Source organism: Hesperophylax consimilis, chromosome 18, assembly GCF_061612785.1.
Source record: "Hesperophylax consimilis isolate HC1 chromosome 18, BYU_Hcon_1.0, whole genome shotgun sequence".
In the NCBI taxonomy this organism is placed as follows: Eukaryota; Metazoa; Arthropoda; class Insecta; order Trichoptera; family Limnephilidae; genus Hesperophylax; species Hesperophylax consimilis.
The window spans coordinates 22,081,942-22,104,229 of record NC_142853.1 but is presented as its reverse complement, the minus strand read 5'-3'; the positions used below and the strand labels follow the sequence as shown (position 1 = coordinate 22,104,229).

The window sequence follows — 22,288 nt, the reverse complement described above, 5'->3', positions numbered from 1 at the left end:
TCAAAAAGTGCCACGAACCAAATTTAATTTTGATTCGTGATGTGTGATTCAAATCATTTTATTGTTCATAATTTCTATTTTATTGTCCAATTCACTATTATATTGGTATAATTCAACATATTTAATATTTTTTGTGTTACTTTTTGTCAGTTTCATAATGTCATATTGTGAATTGAGCTTCTTGTTTTAGGAAAAAAGACGAGGTTATTTTTGACATACTAACCTATGATTTTTCAATCGAAATTTACCTCGTGAATTTAATAACATTTCGAAAATTATACGAGTCATGTCGCTCCGTTAACCATGAAAGCGATACAATATTATGCAATCGCATAACTACATATTATGTAGGTAGGTACCGTAGAAAATAGTTGGAAATATAACCTAGTTTAAATATATATACTACTTCAGTTGTAAGGAATAAACCCTCTTTTCAATGTCATACGTATCAAATCATCATTTTCAATGTCATATGTATCAAATACTTTAAAGATAAGTACTAGAAATAAAACTTACCAGTAATACCTTTCCGACAAACTACAAGAACAATAATTATTATTTCATCGGAACCATGCTGTAGTTTTCGTCAGCCGCGCGGCTGTACGGCTTGCAGGGGAATGAATTCGGTATTTCTGTCTCGTTCTAAAAAAACGTCCGATCGCGAGATTTGAATTCTCGTCCGCTGGTTAAGGCGAATATAAACGCCAAACATATTTGGGTTTCTACCCCTTCCAACAAAATATAAAATGTGCACATTTTTTGGTCTTATCTGCACGAGACAAGTAATTGCAGTAGCCGCGTACTATGTCCCTGCAATACGTAGGAAGCGCCCGACCAGGCCTCCCCGTTTGCCAATGCCTCCGTATACCTACTAATACCTTTTTAACTGGTGGACGATTATTATCAATCTTATTTTGACAACAGCGGCAGAGCTATGACTGCCGGATGGACTCAAACTGTGGGGATATTAGTGATTAATATAATAATTACGTTTAATAATAACTGTATATTTTTTTATTGATTTTATTTGTATGGATTATTAATACATATAAAATATTTGTTAATAATACGTTACATTGAAATCTAACTTACATATATTATTTAAAAAAATTAGATACACTTTTATCAAATTTACGTTGCTAATATATTTTTTAAATTCAATTTACAAATAATTTTTGAAGAACAATCAAATTACCAAACAAATATCCAGTATTAGAAATTATCAAGGAACAATTCTTAAGTTCTTTTTTCTAAAAATAGTGCATGAGTATATAATTCTACATGCATGTTGACTGTAGCAACTATTAAATATATAATGTAATATCAACTTGTGATAGTACTCCCTCTCTAATCACGATAATTTCTCAACTGAGGTATTATTACCACTAATTAGAACATATTACCTTTACATGTATTTAAAAAAAATGTACTTATACCTGCTTTTATTATAATGTAAAAAAATTGGAAAAACAAAAAATACTTATACTGTGAATTTATGTAGCATATTCATAAACCTAAAATTTCTCAAATGATATAACATTCTCAATATCAATAGAGTTGAAATCAGGAACAATTGTTGATGACACATCGTCTGTAATTATGCCATTTTGTAACTCGATTGATGATGATTGCGTTATAGGCGTAACTTCTACAACATCACACGGATCTGGTATTTTTTCTGAATATTTTAATTTACACTTTGTTGGAGAGAGTGTTTTTTTAGTTTGTCATTGATTGCATCGACTATAAAAGGAGGATTCCCAATTGGCATATTCCTGTTATTTCTTGGATCAATAATTTCAGGAAGTAAGCAATGTAAATAAAATCGGACAAATTTAGGTTCCATTTTTATTTTCCAGAAATCTTCGTCTTTATAGCATCGCCCTTGATAAGATTGCTTATTGGAATAATTTATCATTTTTCCACCTACAAATTTGGCTATTATTCCGTTAAACCTCTCTACAACATTATTTCGTTTTATTCCCCATCTTCAATAAATTATGGACCTGTAAAAACGCATTATTAGTCAACATAAATGCAAACGGAAAGCATTTTTTCCATAAGAAGTAAGTCATTAATTTTGTTAAATAATGAATAAAACTATACATTCAAAAGAATTTTGAGGTAAAAAAATATAATATTTTGGACATGAATAATAAAAATATCACACAAAACTCCCTCACCGTTTGAGAACTAATAATACTAGTAACCAAAATAATGCCGACAAGAAAAAACCGTCGAAAAAACTGTCACAAACCGACTTCCGTTCCGTGCCACGTTCCGCGGACTTCTGTACAGATCCTAGAATGTTTGCGTCTTATATCACCACGAATAGAGGCGACAATTGCTTGACCAGCGTAGTCTGGATGTATTTGACGTAAGCGCCAAAGTGAGTTTTATTTGTTTGTTGAATATTTTTATATGAATGAAAAAAAGTTAGTCAATAATAATTATAAAAAATAATCTTAGCCATAAAACGATATTTTTTTAAAGGTGTTTCTTATATGAGTTCTTAGTTACCTCATGAAAAAACAAAATTATCAGTGGTTTACGTTTATATTTTTTGTAACGCAACCAATAATTTTATTTTAATTCCGATCAATAATAAAGAAAGAAAAAGCTTCAATTTATCCAAAATATATTTTTTGGTATTCATAATGTATACCGATTCGTAGCAAAGATTAATCTAAATAGTGATTTAGCATTTACCTTCCTCTTAAGACGCCTTAAGCGGGAATTTAAGCCTTATCGTTATTGATGGCGGCTCAATTCAAAATATTTCACGACGTAGTGCATCGTCTTTATATATAAAAATAAGTTATTTTACCCTAGAGTACGGCACTGGTTTCGCCCCAGCTTTGCCGTGTCCTGCTAATAACTAAATAACATTTTAATTTTTCAACAATCACTTACCTAATTCATAAGCACATTAAATCAACAGAAAATTACTTTATCTTGAACTTTAAACAATGTTGATATTATATTATTGTATAACTCTAGTTGAGCAACGGTTCTCCGTTTCTATTCAATTAAAGAAGCCATACAACATGTCATGAGCCATCAAATACTATTGGTCAATGTATGTGCTATTTTAGGAGTTAATGTTCAAATTGATCGATTAATAAATTAATATGAATGCGACCATCCACGGAACCGTCTCCTACTTTGTATCAATTGATCTGACCTTCACCATGTTATTAATTGAAAGGATATTCAGCTGAACGAGACTCCTGAATAGTCTGCCAAAGCAGGTTCTATCTGGTTTCAACCGGTTCCAGAAGTTATTTCAATTCTGAGATGTCAACTTTGAAGACATTACAAATTACAAAGATGAATAATATTGGATGGTGTGTTACATTTGTCAACGGGCAAACGGTTTCATTGAAGTAAGTGGTTTTTTGTGTCAAATAGTTCACGAAGAAAACTGTTTTGTTGAACAAATACATTTATTACTTTATTGTCACTTCGTTACACAGGTTGTCTAGTTTCTATGGACATTGGTATCTTTGGAGAACGATGTGTTACACAGAATAATCTGATACCAGACAGAACTTTTTCACTTATTTTTTAAATATTTTTTGATTTTACAAAAGTTATAAATTTACTTTGTAAAGTTATAAAAATATTATATGTAGTATTTTAGTAAAATAACGTTATTTTTACATATTATTGTTACTTTCGTTACATTTCAGGTAAAATTAAAAATAAAACCCATATTTTGAGAATTACCTTCATTTCGACTTTCGAGCTAATCTGCTCGGTGCTAACTAAAAATGGTTTTGTTTTCTAAAATGGCAATAGATGTCGGTGATGATCGATTAATTCCGTCATTTAATTTTTTGAATAATCCCCAAAATTAATCCTAATACGAATTCAGACAGCGACACCTCTGTCGGATTCTTTTTAAACTATATATTGTTTCTTTTGTGGGTGTTACCCAAACCGAAATTCTTTACACGGAAGGCTATCTCTTAATAAGAATGCAAAATCCTTCCCGTTGAAATGTTGAAGAACAACGTCAATATAAAAATGTGATGCGTGTTATTTGTCACAAGGACTCTGTTTTAATTAACTTAGTCGTATATGACCGTGTTACATGGATTAATTTGTCGATTAAGGAAACTGGTCTGTTTGAAGAACGATGTAGCATACTGTTTCAATCATCATAATTAGATCAAATAATGCAATATTCTCGTTGACGAAAGATGTTAGTTCAAGAATTAAGTCTTATTTTGGTCACTTTGCTAATGACTCAATTGGCTTAATCTGGTCAATAGGCAATATCTTCATTTACAAAAGTGGTCCTACGTTGATAACTAACGTGAACTGTTCTCAATCCAATGAGTAATTAATCTATGTAACACTTCGTTCTTCAATTCTCCTAGTTACCAGACTACCCGACGCGACGTGTCGCAATTAGAATTATTATAATTAAAAGTAAATGCTTGAGTCGTGTACCAAAACGTCCTTCAGCGATTTCTTAATCGTAAATACTTCAACTAGTAAAACATCTTTCTCGAATGAAACGATTTCCCTGGCGCAAGGCTCATTCGTGTAAAGCATTATGAAAATAGCTTCGTAATGTCGAATTTGCGGTTGCTTTGTTCCTTTTCTGTAAGTTGAGGTTTAGCTCGGCAGTTCGGCTCGCGTATGTATACGTAGCATTACACAGTTATAGTATTGTGTTACACTGATGACTGGGGTGACAGATATATAAGTACGCATTACGTTACACTCTAAGATCAATAAAATGAATCACTCTTTAAACTGGTTCGTTGAAGAACAATAATTATTATCGTATTCATCGCTACGCTGCATCATTTAATTTCACAATCCTGTCGCATCGGTCAGTCTAAAACTAAACCTGGCAATATTTAAATGACTAGAGTTGGCATTTGATCAAATAATGCTTCTTCTTTCTACGCTGGCACTTTAATTAAAGCAACAGGAACTACCTCTGAGTGTTGCCAGGGTTAACATTTGCCAAAACATTAATGTAGTGTATTTTCAAATACATATTTAAAAAATATTATAGTTGCCGTGAAATTATTATACTTAAAATATTTACGTAACTGTCTAACTATCTAAGTAGGTAAAAAAACATATTTATGGAGGAAGGTGGCGGGTAGTTTCCTAAAATACTTCACTTAAGTTGGTGTTCTTTATGCACTCAGTTGATCAATGAATCGACAAAGTAACTGTCTAACTATGCAAATAGGTACAAATACATATTTATGGAGGATGGCGGCTGGTAGTTTCCTAAAATACTTCACTTTAGTTTGTGTTCTTTATTGCACTCAGTTGATCAATGAATCGATCAATTAACTGACCAACTATCTAAGTAGGTACAAATACATGTTTATGGAGGAAGGTGGTGGGTAGTTTCCTAAAATACTTCACTTTAGTTTATTTATTTATTTATTTATTTATTTATTAATCTTAAGTTAGCTCACATCTTCGTGTGTGCTAATAGTTTTATAAACATATAAACATGTACATTGTTTGGCAAACATAATCTTTCTTTAAATATTTCAATAAAGTCACAAAAAAAAGAAACATTAATAATTGAGATAGACATATTTTCTTAATTCATTTTTGAACTTATTAATATTTTCTATCACAGCAATTTCCTTCGGGATTTTGTTATAGAGTTGAACGGCCTGGTACATCAGAGATTTTTGGGTGCTTGTTTTTTTTCTTGTTGGCAATCTAATTTGCTTAGAATTTCTCGTCCCGTGTCAGTTTGTGTTATTCATTGCACTCAGTTGATCAATGAATCGATAAAGTAACTGTCTAACTATCTAAGTAGGTACAGATACATGTTTATGGAGGAAGGTGGCGGGTAGTTTCCTAAAATACTTCAATTTAGTTTATGCTATTTATTGCACTCAGTTGATCAATGAATCGATAAAGTAACTTATCTAGTAGGTCCAAATAAATCTTACGGAGTCAATGCGAAGTTGTTATTATTTTGACGGAGTACTACTGCGTATACATAAATGTATACATTATTCATTTAAAGAAACCAAATCAAAGACAAAAACGAATTGAAACCACTCTAAATTATTCAATATTTTACCAAGTTATACATTTTATCAGTGTTCTAGAAACATTAGGTACTGGGTCGTGCTTGTTCATACAGCGAATATGAGTCTATCGTTTATATAGAGGCCACTGACTGAATATTACTAGGTGTTATAACATGCAATAAAGTAAATCTAAATGACGTCATCTCTTGAATTGCAGTGGACATGTGCAATAACTTCGACGTCTATGCAATATTCACGATTCCAAGAGGGCACGGAAAATGGACCACCAGAGCAAATAGTTGGCTTGAAAGATTAACATGAATTAGGTTAGATACAAACTTTGGCTCTTACTAATCAGTAAGAGCCAAAGCGCTAAGCGAAGCACTGATCTGGAGAGGTTAGGCCGACACGGAGAAAAAGGCATACTGCGAATTTATTAAAATCCTGTTAAAAAGATGACAGCAGGCCATTTCATAATAAACCATTACTTTCATAATATAACACTTGTTCATGCAGCTGCGTTTATCCTGTTATTATATAATGACGAAATGCGAAAATATTAGAATTTTTATGAACATCTGTTACGACATCACCATAACTCATTCGTTTTACTGATAGTTTATTAGGAAATCTGTCAATTCGTTCGTTAAAGGCCAGCAGTCCCGTTTTTGACAGGAATACGAATAATTAGATTTTTGATAAAATAACAATTTAATACTAAAAGGATGTGTTAATGCCTACCCACTTATCAATCCCACAAACGGCCACTGTGTTACATGAACAACTTAAAGATATGTTAATGCCTACCCACTTATCAATCCCACAAACCGCCACTGTGTTACATGAACAACTTAAAGATATGTTAATGCCTACCCACTTATCTATCCCACAAACCGCCACTGTGTTACATGAACAACTTAAAGATATGTTAATGCCTACCCACTTATCTATCCCACAAACCGCCACTGTGTTACATGAACAACTTAAAGATATGTTAATGCCTACCCACTTATTAATCCCACAAACCGCCACTGTGTAACTTGAACAAATTAAAAGATAACTAATTTTCTTTCGAAGGTAAATACCCTTCAGGTATATATCCCCAATGACTGAGGCCATAGACTGGCTCGCAGACCTAGATGTCCCCCTCCGACCCCCCACCAAACGAAAGAATAAGTATATATCCCCGACTAAGTATATATTCCTGTAATATCCTCGACTGGAGTAATTGAAGGAGAGCAAGGATCGTGAAAAAATAGTTATAACTCTGACAAAGACACGTAGAAGCTCCGCAATCGAATTTTTTTCCGTGGTATATCCAATTGGGCGACCTGTGGTGCGGGTGAAGGAAGTAAATATGAATCATTATATTCACAAAGATGCGGGAAAAACTTCACAGGAGGATTTTTTTCTAGTCGGTATTCCAATAATATTTAGACGAAAATCCTTTACTATTTTCTTTAATGGAAATCAACATATTATCTTAACTGGCTAGTAGCCGAGTGTACAAGTACGTCGGATTCCCACCCAGACTTCACAATCCTCTGCTAGATAAGTCCTCCATCCTTGCACAAACAACATTTTTCGCTTATTTAAAATGTGAAATATGTTTATTATTTTGGCACGGTTCCATGATAACTCATCACAGTGACAATTCAACACACTTTTAAAAAGTGATATAAAGTCATTAGAACCGATGAAAAAAAAATTTAACCTAACTCAACCTAACCTAACCTAACCTAACCTAACCTAACCTACTTAACCCAGTTAATAAAGTTTTTGTTTCATTACTTTGCATGACTTTATATAACTTTTTAAAGATGTGATGAATTATCATTTTGATGATTAATCCGGTCACCTTTTGGCACATAGCCGGGGCCCCTCCGAGATTGGGGCCCTATGGATAATTTGATATATTACAGTCCTGTGTCTTCAATGTGTATCATTTTCACAGCATCTCTCAAAGATGACATATTACATCCTAAAGAACTTATTTCATATCGTGGCCTCCGGCGTCTATTTGGCGTAAATCCTCTACGTGAATTGACGTCCATCGATAGATTATCCTCTATATAAAACAGAATGACAACATCCTTCATCATTATTTATCAAAACATACCGGTAATGGCACACCACCAATAATACTATATCATCAGCGACTAATAAAACACACCGGTAATTGCACACCACCCATAATACTACAGGGTTATGGGTGAAAAAGTTTTTTACAGTTTTTAAAGATTTTCGTACTATAAAAAATTAATTTTTTAATTGTTGCTGAAATTCTCATTTCTGAAGTCGAATAACAAGTTATAAATATGATTAATACAAGCAATGCATCTGTGTGAAGTAAACTGTATCAATATTCGCTGTGATATCTATACCTACTAACCTTTTATAATATTCATCGCGGGATTTATGGGAATAATATAACATTGTTTTCTACTTTTTATGGCCTGCAAAAACGCGTATAAAAAAACATATTATATCAAGAACTCAAAACATTTTCATTACCGAGATAAGCGATTATTAATGAGACGGGTTTGATGTTGCGCTTATAAAGTCATTATTGCCGTTTTATTAATCGCTGATAAAATAGTATTACGGGTGGCGTGCCATTACCGGTGTGTATTATTAGTCGCTGATAAAATACAGTGTTTTCCAATAAGAGGTGTTATTTTGATATACAATCGTAAAAGATCAATGGTTTCGTTGCTTGTGCGGCACGTAGCGCCGTTTTGTTGAAAGTAAACGGTGTCCAGATCAATACCATCCAATTCCGGCCATAAAAAATCATTAATCATATCTCGATAGCGCAATCCATTCACCGTAACTGTGGCTGCAGCCTTATTTTCGAAAAAGTAAGGTCCAATGACTCCGCCGGACCATAAACCGCACCAAACAGTCACACTTTGAAGATAGAGAGGCTTTTCAACAATAACTCTTGGGTTTTCCGAGCTCCAGATGCGACAATTTTGCTGGAATTTTGGTGGAAATGGGCCTCATCACTCAAGATGATTTTTCGATGGAATTCTAATAATTAATAATAGTGAATTTTAATAATTTTAATGCGTTGTTATCTTTCCATTTTTATTAATGGCGTAGTTTTTACTTGTCAAATGTCAAAAAATGATAGCTTTAAAAGTAACATCTACCGAAATAGCAAGCTATTCAAAATAACACCTCTTATTAGAAAACCCTGTAGTATTATTGGTGGTGTGACATTACCGGTGTGTTTTATTAGTCGCTGATGATATAGTATTATTGGTGGTGTACCATTACCAGTTTGTTTTGATAAATAATGATGAAGGATGTTGTCAATCTGTTTTATAGAGGATAATCTATCAATGGACGTCAATTCACGTAGAGGATTTACGCCAAATAGACGCCGGAGGCTCCGATATGAAATAAGTTCTTTAGGATGTAATATGTCATCTTTGAGAGATGCTGTGAAAATGATACACATTGAAGACACAGAACTGTAATATATCAAATTATCCATAGGGCCCCAATCTCGGAGGGGCCCCGGCTATGTGCCAAAATAATAAACATATTTCACATTTTACATAAGTGAAAAATGTTGTTTGTGCAAGGATGGAGAACTGAAGTATTTCATAACATATTAAAAAATTCTACTTACTGTGTCTTTGGTCAATCTGAAATTTTATTAATTAATTACTCGCTTTGTCTTCATCTTTTACATTCATTCTTGCATTGTATAATTTAAAAATAAAATAAAATACTGATTCTATTTTATTTGGCATTTTAATAATATTTATATTTTTTTTATTTATATAATTTTTTTAAGACATACACAGTACAATAAGATACAGTTAGATATTTTTAGTTATTACATAGTTTTAGTACCTATTACGTATGTCCATAAAATGTCATTACGTAATTTCGCCTGAGATTGTTATAAAAGGAAGGAAGTGTGTGGATAGATAATAATAAATGAATTGAAAACAAGAATTATAATAAGCTCACGAATTGTAATTGACTGTTAATACAAAGGAGTTTTGAAAAATGATGTGAAAATATTTTTGAAATATGTCATGCTAAGAAATTTAATAAGTTAGTTTTGTATGTTAGAAAGGAATCATGAAAGATGTCTAAATGTAGTAATTTTTCGTAATGGGTGTATGTTGTGATTGCGCGAGTAATTACTGAGTTGTTTGCTGCATTGGTATTGTTGGCTTCAATATAAAATAGTGTAGTGTGCCTGGTACGCCTCGTTGGAACATTTAAACCAATGACGGATAGCAATTGTGTAAACAAAAACCTATCTAACAACCACCCTGTAAATTGCCATCTCAACACAGGCGTTACACACCTAGTGAGATGGGCAATACCTCATTATTGTAATTAAATTTAAAATCCAATTATTTTAATTTAAAAAATATATTTATATAATTAATGCATCATTATTATTACTCTCTGTTGGCTGTAAATAATGATTATATATCGAACACTCCTACATAAACTATCGTATCTTCAAAATGCTAATTATTGAGGCGGTTTAAAGTTTTTTTTTTTGTAACACAGTACAAAGGAGTTACGATAAATGAGTGTAAAAAAACCTGCTTAAATATTTTTATGATTTTGTTTGTTAACTCCCACATTTATTCAGCATCTGAACATTATTTATTTATATATATACATATATAAATTACAAACAATACAAAACAAAACGAACCACTGTCTGTCCAACTGGGAAGGATTCCCGTTTCAGGACAGCCAAATTGTGTATTTAGTACATAATATTCTTAAAATGGAATGGCGATGCTATCAAAACAAATTTTGAGAACATTGTTAATTGCATTCAAAGTGACAGGACGGTTTCTTTATCCTTGAAAGAAACGCAAAGATGTAATTTATTACCAAGGTGAATTTGGATAACATTAGTAATTGCATTTAGAACAGATGAATGGTTTCTTTCGGGACATCGCAAGTCTGAGATCTTTCCACATTTATAAATCAGTAAAAGACATATGAAACCTATAGTACTAGATTGCTATTTTGTAGGTTCCTATCACAGACATAGGAATTAATAGACGAGAAGATAATGGCGAGGGGTAAAATCAACTGTTGGAGAACGAAGGGGGTTAAGCTGACTGTGATTCGTCAATAAATCAATCTGACAGTAAATAGGCATCTCGCATTATAATATCACCATTTAGTTCTTAAAAGTAAAATCTGCATTTAAATGAATAGACATTTTTACATGGGAGCGCAAATTACTCGCCACGTTATGAACTAATTTGCGAAGTCCAAATTCGTCAAAGTAAATTTCTTCTGTTTGCAGAGTCGTAGTTAGTTTCAGAGTATTTAGTTAAGACACTTTTATAAATGTTCATAATTTACTTCCCAGCAACCAACCAGCTTTGTGTTTCGCGTCCAGACGTTTCTCGATGTGATAGTAACAACAGATTCATATTATACGATGTGAATGGGAGTCGCTATATGCACAGCGACTAGTCGACAGGGGGCGTGGCCAACATATCCGAGCATACCCGAATGTGTTCCGAGTAAATTGTTTATCTCTGCCTGTGATCACTGTGATGCAAAATCAGTGAAACGCGGTGGGCGGTGAAAAGAAACGTCAGAAATCAACAGAAATGGCGTCTTTGAGTGCCGGTTTAGACCGTCTTTTAGAAGTTTCGTTAAGTAATTTCAAAAAGAATTCAGAGACAGGTGTTATCAGTGGATACATTGACAATGAAGTAAATTATGAAGCATGTCTGTGTTCTGTGAACGCGTTGGGGCACTCTTTTTCAACGAGAGACAGTATGAAAAAGAAGTTGGGAGGTAAGTTCTAAACCTTAGGGCCTAGGTCTAGGGTAGGCCTTCCCATTTCTTCAGTTCATAAGCAGCTGCTAATATTTACGACTTATTCGAAATTAACATTTCCAATCTTTCAGATGCAGTATACACGTTCTGCCCGCCTACAGTGGAGTTCTTTGGGATGCCATTTACATTCGGTATGAATGCGTACAGAGAGTGCGCCCAAGGCCCCCGACTACACCGTCCAAATAACAAGAAGAAAAGAAAGTTGAATTGGTATGTTAATACACCCTTGCACCACATCAGCTAGGCCTACTCCCCCTCGTCTTTCAATAGTAGCATTGACAGAGCACCGAGGACTCTCTGGTCCAAGATTAATGTCTATAACCCCAAAATGATCACCGTATCGTCGGTGATGTGTTTAAAATAAAATAAAAAGCGATGGGCCTGGGCCTAGGTAAGCTAGGACTAGATTACACCAGGGGCCTTCCTAATATGGCAGTTGCAGCTCCGTCTCATTTAGATTATCACGACAATCACACCAATTACAATTAATCTTTGTGTGTTAAAACGTGTGCCGTGGCTCGTAACACATCCTCCTGTCGTGTTAGTCTAAAGAAGACCGTGCTCAAAGTGCCAAATTAATTAAAGCCCCTGCAGCTATATCTAATTTCACAATTTTAATTCATATCACACTGGATTATAACCACACTTGTAATTTTATACTAATGTCAACATTGCATAGGCCCTAACAACTTTTGTAAAAGTTAATCATCTGCGTCAAATAAGTTAACCATGGGCAATTTATTTGCCGCACAAATAATATGCGTCTTATACGTATAAGCCTATTAGACCCTATACCTTGAATTGTTCTTTCAGGCTGATCACCCAAACCATAAGAAGAAGAGGTTCCGAGTTTTGGACTCCAAGAAACTTGGTTGTCCCGCAACGATGAGTGTGAAACAAATAAAATATTTTCCATAATTTCCTGTTCCACCTCAAATTGCAGAAAGAGCAAAAACCAAGGTATGATAGTTTCTTTTCTCTGCTTATCCCTACATGGGCAATCACTTTATAACATTATTTTAATGTTTTCACTATAGTTAGATGCAGTGTTGTGTCAGATACTAAGTATCTAGATACAGATACTTGGCAAAATTTGTAGCTAGATACAGATACAAGATACATTGTAAAATTGTATCTGTATCTAGATACATATACTTTTTAAAAGTAAATCACAGATACTCGGATACTTTTCTTCTTTTTTGGGGGAAAACTTAAAAAAAAATAAAAAAAATATATATATATATATATATATATTATCGAAAACAGCGATTACTTTAATTTCTTAAAGACGGTAGACGTAAACGCTTGTGATTATTTTACATATTTACACTTGCTTGTTTTATTCGTTGCCCAAAAAGATATTGGCAAATTGGCCTGCAAGCGGTGATACTCGCAAGTACCCGGGTAGCATATTACTACCCGGGTACCCGACGCCCCTTGGATAAATTAAAAATACGTGAACTATGTGTAACTTGATTACTTTGGGTTCTGAACGAAAATTAAAAAAAAAAAAAAATTATTCATTATTTTTATTTTATTTTTTAAATTCATTTTTTTTATATACGGGGGTATCCTGGTACTCGGTTACTCAGGTTAGGACCCATGTATATAAACTGCTATAAAATATTATACACTAGATGGACAAACGTACCCACTAGCTGAATCTGTGTCATGAATCTGTGAGAAAACTTTAAAATTAACTAGAGAAAATCGGTAAAGAAGTTCACTTCTCTTTCACTCTATAAATGCTGGCGTCCCACAGGGATCGGTTCTATCTCCGACTTTGTTTTTGTTGCACATCAATGACCTTTTGACATGTGCACCGATTCATTGTTACGCGGATGACAGTACAGTTCATGATAGCTTTTTGTTTGACAAGCCCCCAAAGGGCACACAAACTCCAACGGCTCGGAGGGATTTGAAGCAGAGAATGGACGGTTATCTCGAGAGTATTTCCTCCTGGGGTAAAAATAATCTGATCGAATTTAATGTTTCAAAGACCCAATCCTGTCTGATTACGTCTAAAAGGGATCCAAATGATAATCTAGTCTCCTTCAACGGAAGCAATCTTCCGAACAGGCCTTCCATTGATATGCTTGGTGTAACTATAAGTGACCAGCTCAGGTACGGGAGCTCCATCGAAGCCAGAGTAAAGCTGGCCTCTCAGAAGCTGGACGTACTGTAAAGGGCCCGCAGATACTTTAATAGTACACAACTGCTGACCCTGTACAAATCGCAAGTGCGCCCTACTGTCGAATTTGGCAGCCATCTCTGGTCCGGAGCCCCTAAATACCTGAAAAAAACCGTTGACTCTGTGCAAAAACGGACGGTCCGTTTGATAGATTCCCCAATCTTAATTAATTCCCCAAACGGACTGCAACTTTAGAGCACAGGCGTCAGGTAGGTATGCTGTCCTTGTTCTATCGGTATTACAATGTAAGATGCTCTGAGGAACTAGCGTCATTGATCCCTTCGGCACCGGTGCGTAGTCGGGATACACCCAAACGCGCGCCCAAGATTTGTACACGGTTGACATTTGTCACATGAGAACGGGTCGCTTCTACGATTCGTTCTTAAGTTCAACAGCTCGGCTGTGGAACGAACTGCCGGCCTCTGTGTTTCCTCCCTCCTACAACATGGGACTCTTCAAGACCCATGTTCACTCCTTCCTCTCCACAAAAAGACCCTCCACACAGCATCCCCAAAGATGACATAGACCCTGAGGGAAATTATTTTCTTCAGGGCCTCCTGTGTGGAGTTAATTTTAAAAAAAAACTTCGAAAATAAAGTATCTGAAAGTATCTGAGGTGTCAGATACTAGTAAAAATGTATCTAGATACAGATACAGTTATAGAAATATAGCTAGATACAGATACACAAAAATGTATCTATTTTCACAACACTGGTTAGATGCAAGGTTATACAAATACCGTTTTGGACAACACACATTTGTTTAGAAGGAAATGTGGTGGGAATACGCAACTTCCCATCGCTTACTTAAACCCATTTTCAACATTCGTATCTATTAAATTTGACTGTGCTGCCATGGTAGATGTCAGCACAGTACCATGGCCGGAAATATGATTTCCAGGGCCTCAACACTGCAAAATAGAAGGTGTGAAGCATACTTCCCTGTGCCCTTCAGGAAATCAGATATTTTTTTGTTGAAAATATTATTTTATATTTTTTACTGCCTACCAAACCAATAATTACTGTTTTTGTAGGGTTCTGTTATTTTTATTTATAGTAAAACATTGTGGCTTGTTTTCAGATTCTGAAACAAGTGAAGGCAGCCCTTCAATCCACCAGCCCACCTAAATGTGTGCTACGTTATTACGTCTCGGCAATCGGAGAAGCGAGCCACAACCACAGCAGAGACGCGGCCAAGATGACCCAACAAATTCATCCTGACCTGATACAGGAGATCAACAGGCTTGTTGAAGCTGGAGTTTCCTCAGTACGAGATGTGTCTCTATTGTTGGAGCAATTTTTAAACATAAATTTCAGGATGGGGCAGAATAAAATAATATCAAATTTTATTTTATTTTTTATTGGTTTTCAAGCTACAATCCCGTTAAACTGCAATAAAGCAGTTTGTCAACAGGATGTTAATGATCAATTACCTACATACACACATACTATAACTATACAATTAACACACCTAAATTAATATAAACTATCTCTATTTAGTAACCATTGTTTCAGCATATATCTCAATCTGTTTGTAGAATCGCAATTTTTTATATTAATGGGTAACATGTTAAGCATTTTTGGCACGTTAAATTCAAGGGTTCGCCATCCGTATTTATTATTATATTTTGGAACAAGCATTCCTTCATTCTTTGTAAACCTTGTATTATATTCATGTTCCACTTTATTTTTATAATCAGACTCAGATATATGTAGAATCAATATTTTGTACCATAATAAGGCCTGCACCGGTAATATTGTTAAATTCCGATACAACAATGATATGTTTCGCCTCTGTGAAAATATATGTTTTTGAGCTAATAACTTAACCATAGAATTTTGTACTGATTGCAGGTGGTTTAAATTAGTTTTACAAGAGTGACCCCAAGTAGTTAAACCATACCGTAAAGTTGATTCTGCGAGTGATAAGTAAATAATTTTTAAAATATTCACCGGAACGAAACATTTCAGTTTGTATATCCTACCCACTATCGCTCTCAGCCGCTTGCAAGTTTTGTTTATTTGTGTATCCCATTTGAAATGACAATCAACAGTCACCCCCAAATAAACGTATTCATTTACCAGTTCAATACATTCACACATACAGGGCTGTAAAATGTTTTGATGAATACATATAAAGTTATGTGAAATTATTTTAGGCATGATCTGAAATGAAGCATGTGGAGACCGTATGTGCATCAATTTAGTTTTCTTGGTATTAATGATTAGACCTGCGTCATGTGACCATTTTATCAGGGAAGTAAAGTCATGTTGCATATATTTAATCGCAATGGATAATTGTTCATCGGATATGACAAGAGCAGTGTCGTTAGCATATACAAAGTGTCTTACATATTTAAATATTTTTTTCATTATTGATACAAATATAATATAAAGGGTTGGACCCAAAATCGACCCCTGCGGGACTCCAGCATAGATTTTTTTCCTCCAGCTCATTTTTTCTAATATTTTTACACAGATATGTCTATTAAATAAATAATTTTTAAACAAATTAAGTAGGTTACCTCTAATTCCAATTGCTTCTAAGATTTTTAATAATTTCTATGGGTCAATTGTATCAAACGCTTTGGAGTTATCTATAAATAGTACTAAAACATGTCTTTTATGGTTTAATTCATTATTAATATAATTTGAAAAATCCTGTAATAAATTCTCTGTGCTTTTTTTCTTTTGAAAGCCATATTGTTTTTGGTCTATAATGCTAAATTTTTCTAAGTAAGTATATGAATCAATGAATTGCCCAACTTCCTTCATTGCTCACTTATCCTTGAACATACTATATGGCATCCAAATTTTCACATAGACTCCAAATAATGCTAGTTTTACTTTCCCATAGGTGTACTGTTTTGTAATGTAAAAAGATTAGATACTTAGAGTATATATAGGCCTAGTACGAATCTGTACAAAAGTTGAACATAGGGCCTACCACAAGTCTTTTATTGTCCAAAAGTTAATTATATTTGCAGGAATTAGAATGTGGTTGCCATACTAAACAGTCTTTATTAAGGCTTTGGAATCGACTTTATGATATTGGCCCTATAGTAATGTAATCTAACTAAATAAAATCAAGGTGCAAGAATAAGGAAGTTGAGTCCATTTTTTTAATTTTTTTTTATCAATGTTCGCATTCAAACTTAAATACTGGTATTTTTTTTAAAGTTTGTTTTCATAATTAAATTAATTCTCAATGTTTAAATTTTATTAAGCCCGCCAAAACGAGTGGAATCCGAGCGGTAAGAGGCGGGGTGTGGGTGTGACGTCATTCGAACTGTGAAAACCACGTCGCTTAAGCATTTTGTATGGAAAATTTTTTAATTCTTCAACAAGGAATTCCAGTATTTTTTTTACCAATGTTAACCGTCTATTAGAATTGATGTTATTAAAAAAAAATTGATTAAGATTTCATAGTTAAAATAATATTTTAAGTTAGAATATTTGCTTTTCCCGCCCGGTACGGTACTTGTACGGTATTGCCGTCGATATTTGTTGACGTGCCCCGCGCGAATTCGGGACCACCGCGCAGAAAAGTAAAGACCAAAAGTAAAATAACGGTATACAGCCCAGTTCACTGTGAGACTTTTCTGGGCGGCCGGCGGCCTGAAGTGTATCACATGTTATGTGACATGTATAATAATAAAAACTTCTAAGTTACGCAATAAACAACATATTAATATAAAGCACTATACGATGTATCTTTAGAAATCCATTTCATATAATAATAACAACAAATACGTACATATATTTGACAAACCCAAATAAAAGTTTGGCCTATACACCTCTCTAATCTAAACCGACCATCAATCATGTAATAGAAAGAGATGCACCATAGGTGATCCGTTGTACGTACAAGTCACGACACATGTGACGTCAGAATTCTTTCGACCAATCGTGGAGCGTATAAAGTCTATTGCTATTGAATGCTTTTTCAAGAACGTTTAACTACTTCTAAGAATAATAATATAGAAATATATTTATATATTTAGAATCGATATTTTTTGATCTACATGAAAAAAATTTTTTATAATTCAAAATATTTTGCACTTAACTTCCTTATTGACTCGCGCCTACCAAAACACGATTCCGCAATCTACACAACTTCTTAGCTAAGCAGCAAACCTGAACTCGAATATTAAGGCGCAATTGCTCGCGCCTACCAAAACACGATTCCGCAATCTACACAACTTCTTAGCTAAGCAGCAAACCTGAACTCGAATATTTAGGCGCAATTATTGACCGGTCAGTGGTTGAGTGGGCATAGCGCTTGGGTCTCACCCGAGCGTCGCGTGTTCGATTCCTCGGCTGGCTAAGTCTTCCATCACAACACAAGCAACATTTTCGGCTTTCTGTGGTGGTAGTAGGAGATTTTCAAACATTGTTGGGTTATTCGTAACCCGGAATGTTTGTCTTTCTTTTTAAAAAAAAAATTGACTCGCGCCTACCAAAACACGATTCCGCAATCTACACAACTTCTTAGCTAAGCAGCAAACCTGAACTCGAATATTAAGGCGCAATTATTGACCGGTCAGTGGTTGAGTGGGCATAGCGCTTGGGTCTTACCCGAGCGTCGCGTGTTCGATTCCTCGGCTGGCTAAGTCTTCAATCACAACACAAGCAACATTTTCAGCTTTCTGTGGTGGTAGTAGGAGATTTTCAAACATTGTTGGGTTATTCGTAACCCGGAATGTTTGTCGTTCTTTTTAAAAAAAAATAAAAAATTGACTCGCGCCTACCAAAGCACGATTCCGCAATCTACACAACTTCTTAGCTAAGCAGCAAACCTGAACTCGAATATTAAGGCGCAATTGCTCGCGCATACCAAAACACGATTCCGCAATCTACACAACTTCTTAGCTAAGCAGCAAACCTGAACTCGAATATTAAGGCGCAATTATTGACCGGTCAGTGGTTGAGTGGGCATAGCGCTTGGGTCTCACCCGAGCGTCGCGTGTTCGATTCCTCGGCTGGCTAAGTCTTCCATCACAACACAAGCAACATTTTCGGCTTTCTGTGGTGGTAGTAGGAGATTTTCAAACATTGTTGGGTTATTCGTAACCCGGAATGTTTGTCTTTCTTTTTAAAAAAAAAATTGACTCGCGCCTACCAAAACACGATTCCGCAATCTACACAACTTCTTAGCTAAGCAGCAAACCTGAACTCGAATATTAAGGCGCAATTATTGACCGGTCAGTGGTTGAGTGGGCATAGTGCTTGGGTCTTACCCGAGCGTCGCGTGTTCGATTCCTCGGCAGGCTAAGTCTTCAATCACAACACAAGCAACATTTTCGGCTTTCTGTGGTGGTAGTAGGAGATTTTCAAACATTGTTGGGTTATTCGTAACCCGGAATGTTTGTCGTTCTTTTAAAAAAAAAATAAAAAATTGACTCGCGCCTACCAAAGCACGATTCCGCAATCTAAACAACTTAGCTAAGCAGCAAACCTGAACTCGAATATTTAGGCGCAATTATCGACCGGTCAGTGGTTGAGTGGGCATAGCGCTTGGGTCTCACCCGAGCGTCGCGTGTTCGATTCCTCGGCTGGCTAAGTCTTCCATCACAACACAAGCAACATTTTCGGCTTTCTGTGGTGGTAGTAGAATATTTTCAAACATTGTTGGGTTATTCGTAACCCGGAATGTTTGTCTTTCTTTTTAAAAAAAAAATTTAAAAAAAAAATTGACTCGCGCCTACCAAAACACGATTCCGCAATCTACACAACTTCTTAGCTAAGCAGCAAACCTGAACTCGAATATTAAGGCGCAATTATTGACCGGTCAGTGGTTGAGTGGGCATAGCGCTTGGGTCTCACCCGAGCGTCGCGTGTTCGATTCCTCGGCTGGCTAAGTCTTCCATCACAACACAAGCAACATTTTCGGCTTTCTGTGGTGGTAGTAGGAGATTTTCAAACATTGTTGGGTTATTCGTAACCCGGAATATTTGTCTTTCTTTTTAAAAAAAAATTTAAAAAAAAAATTGACTCGCGCCTACCAAAACACGATTCCGCAATCTACACAACTTCTTAGCTAAGCAGCAAACCTGAACTCGAATATTTAGGCGCAATTTTTGACCGGTCAGTGGTTGAGTGGGCATAGCGCTTGGGTCTCACCCGAGCGTCGCGTGTTCGATTCCTCGGCTGGCTAAGTCTTCCATCACAACACAAGCAACATTTCCGGCTTTTTGTGGTGGTAGTAGGAGATTTTCAAACATTGTTGGGTTATTCGTAACCCGGAATGTTTGTCGTTCTTTTTAAAAAAAAATAAAAAATTGACTCGCGCCTACCAAAGCACGATTCCGCAATCTACACAACTTCTTAGCTAAGCAGCAAACCTGAACTCGAATATTTAGGCGCAATTATTGACCGGTCAGTGGTTGAGTGGGCATAGCGCTTGGGTCTCACCCGAGCGTCGCGTGTTCGATTCCTCGGCTGGCTAAGTCTTCAATCACAACACAAGCAACATTTTCGGCTTTCTGTGGTGGTAGTAGGAGATTTTCAAACATTGTTGGGTTATTCGTAACCCGGAATGTTTGTCGTTCTTTTTAAAAAAAAATAAAAAATTGACTCGCGCCTACCAAAGCACGATTCCGCAAGCTACACAACTTCTTAGCTAAGCAGCAAACCTGAACTCGAATATTAAGGCGCAATTGCTCGCGCATACCAAAACACGATTCCGCAATCTACACAACTTCTTAGCTAAGCAGCAAACCTGAACTCGAATATTAAGGCGCAATTATTGACCGGTCAGTGGTTGAGTGGGCATAGTGCTTGGGTCTTACCCGAGCGTCGCGTGTTCGATTCCTCGGCAGGCTAAGTCTTCAATCACAACACAAGCAACATTTTCGGCTTTCTGTGGTGGTAGTAGGAGATTTTCAAACATTGTTGGGTTATTCGTAACCCGGAATGTTTGTCGTTCTTTTAAAAAAAAAAAAAATTGACTCGCGCCTACCAAAGCACGATTCCGCAATCTACACAACTTCTTAGCTAAGCAGCAAACCTGAACTCGAATATTTAGGCGCAATTATTGACCGGTCAGTGGTTGAGTGGGCATAGCGCTTGGGTCTCACCCGAGCGTCGCGTGTTCGATTCCTCGGCTGGCTAAGTCTTCAATCACAACACAAGCAACATTTTCGGCTTTCTGTGGTGGTAGTAGGAGATTTTCAAACATTGTTGGGTTATTCGTAACCCGGAATGTTAGTCGTTCTTTTTAAAAAAAAATAAAAAATTGACTCGCGCCTACCAAAGCACGATTCCGCAATCTACACAACTTCTTAGCTAAGCAGCAAACCTGAACTCGAATATTTAGGCGCAATTTTTGACCGGTCAGTGGTTGAGTGGGCATAGCGCTTGGGTCTCACCCGAGCGTCGCGTGTTCGATTCCTCGGCTGGCTAAGTCTTCCATCACAACACAAGCAACATTTTCGGCTTTCTGTGGTGGTAGTAGGAGATTTTCAAACATTGTTGGGTTATTCGTAACCCGGAATATTTGTCTTTCTTTTTAAAAAAAAATTTTTAAAAAAAATTGACTCGCGCCTACCAAAACACGATTCCGCAATCTACACAACTTCTTAGCTAAGCAGCAAACCTGAACTCGAATATTTAGGCGCAATTTTTGACCGGTCAGTGGTTGAGTGGGCATAGCGCTTGGGTCTCACCCGAGCGTCGCGTGTTCGATTCCTCGGCTGGCTAAGTCTTCCATCACAACACAAGCAACATTTTCGGCTTTCTGTGGTGGTAGTAGGAGATTTTCAAACATTGTTGGGTTATTCATAACCCGGAATATTTGTCTTTCTTTTTAAAAAAAAATTTAAAAAAAAATTGACTCGCGCCTACCAAAACACGATTCCGCAATCTACACAACTTCTTAGCTAAGCAGCAAACCTGAACTCGAATATTTAGGCGCAATTTTTGACCGGTCAGTGGTTGAGTGGGCATAGCGCTTGGGTCTCACCCGAGCGTCGCGTGTTCGATTCCTCGGCTGGCTAAGTCTTCCATCACAACACAAGCAACATTTTCGGCTTTCTGTGGTGGTAGTAGGAGATTTTCAAACATTGTTGGGTTATTCGTAACCCGGAATATTTGTCTTTCTTTTTAAAAAAAAATTTTAAAAAAAAATTGACTCGCGCCTACCAAAACACGATTCCGCAATCTACACAACTTCTTAGCTAAGCAGCAAACCTGAACTCGAATATTTAGGCGCAATTTTT

General features: G+C 35.8%; 1 protein-coding gene across 1 annotated transcript; it reads left to right on the top strand.

The window, feature by feature from the left end:
* The first annotated feature begins 11,522 nt into the window (after positions 1-11,522).
* Positions 11,523-15,386, top strand: LOC149415512 (uncharacterized). The gene is made up of 4 exons (XM_089642442.1): positions 11,523-11,837; positions 11,951-12,089; positions 12,693-12,839; positions 15,151-15,386. The coding sequence occupies exons 1-3, from the start codon at positions 11,648-11,650 to the stop codon at positions 12,766-12,768; spliced, it is 405 nt and encodes a 134-aa protein (XP_089498568.1). The 5' UTR covers positions 11,523-11,647; the 3' UTR covers positions 12,769-12,839; positions 15,151-15,386.
* The last annotated feature ends 6,902 nt before the right edge of the window (positions 15,387-22,288 follow it).

Bases quoted from the DNA above. Each gene is read 5' to 3' on its own strand.
- LOC149415512 (XM_089642442.1), top strand. From the start codon at position 11,648: ATGGCGTCTTTGAGTGCCGGTTTAGACCGTCTTTTAGAAGTTTCGTTA. The intron at 11,838-11,950 runs GTAAGTTCTAAA...CCAATCTTTCAG, and splicing joins TATGAAAAAGAAGTTGGGAG to ATGCAGTATACACGTTCTGC. The intron at 12,090-12,692 runs GTATGTTAATAC...TTGTTCTTTCAG, and splicing joins AAGAAAAGAAAGTTGAATTG to GCTGATCACCCAAACCATAA.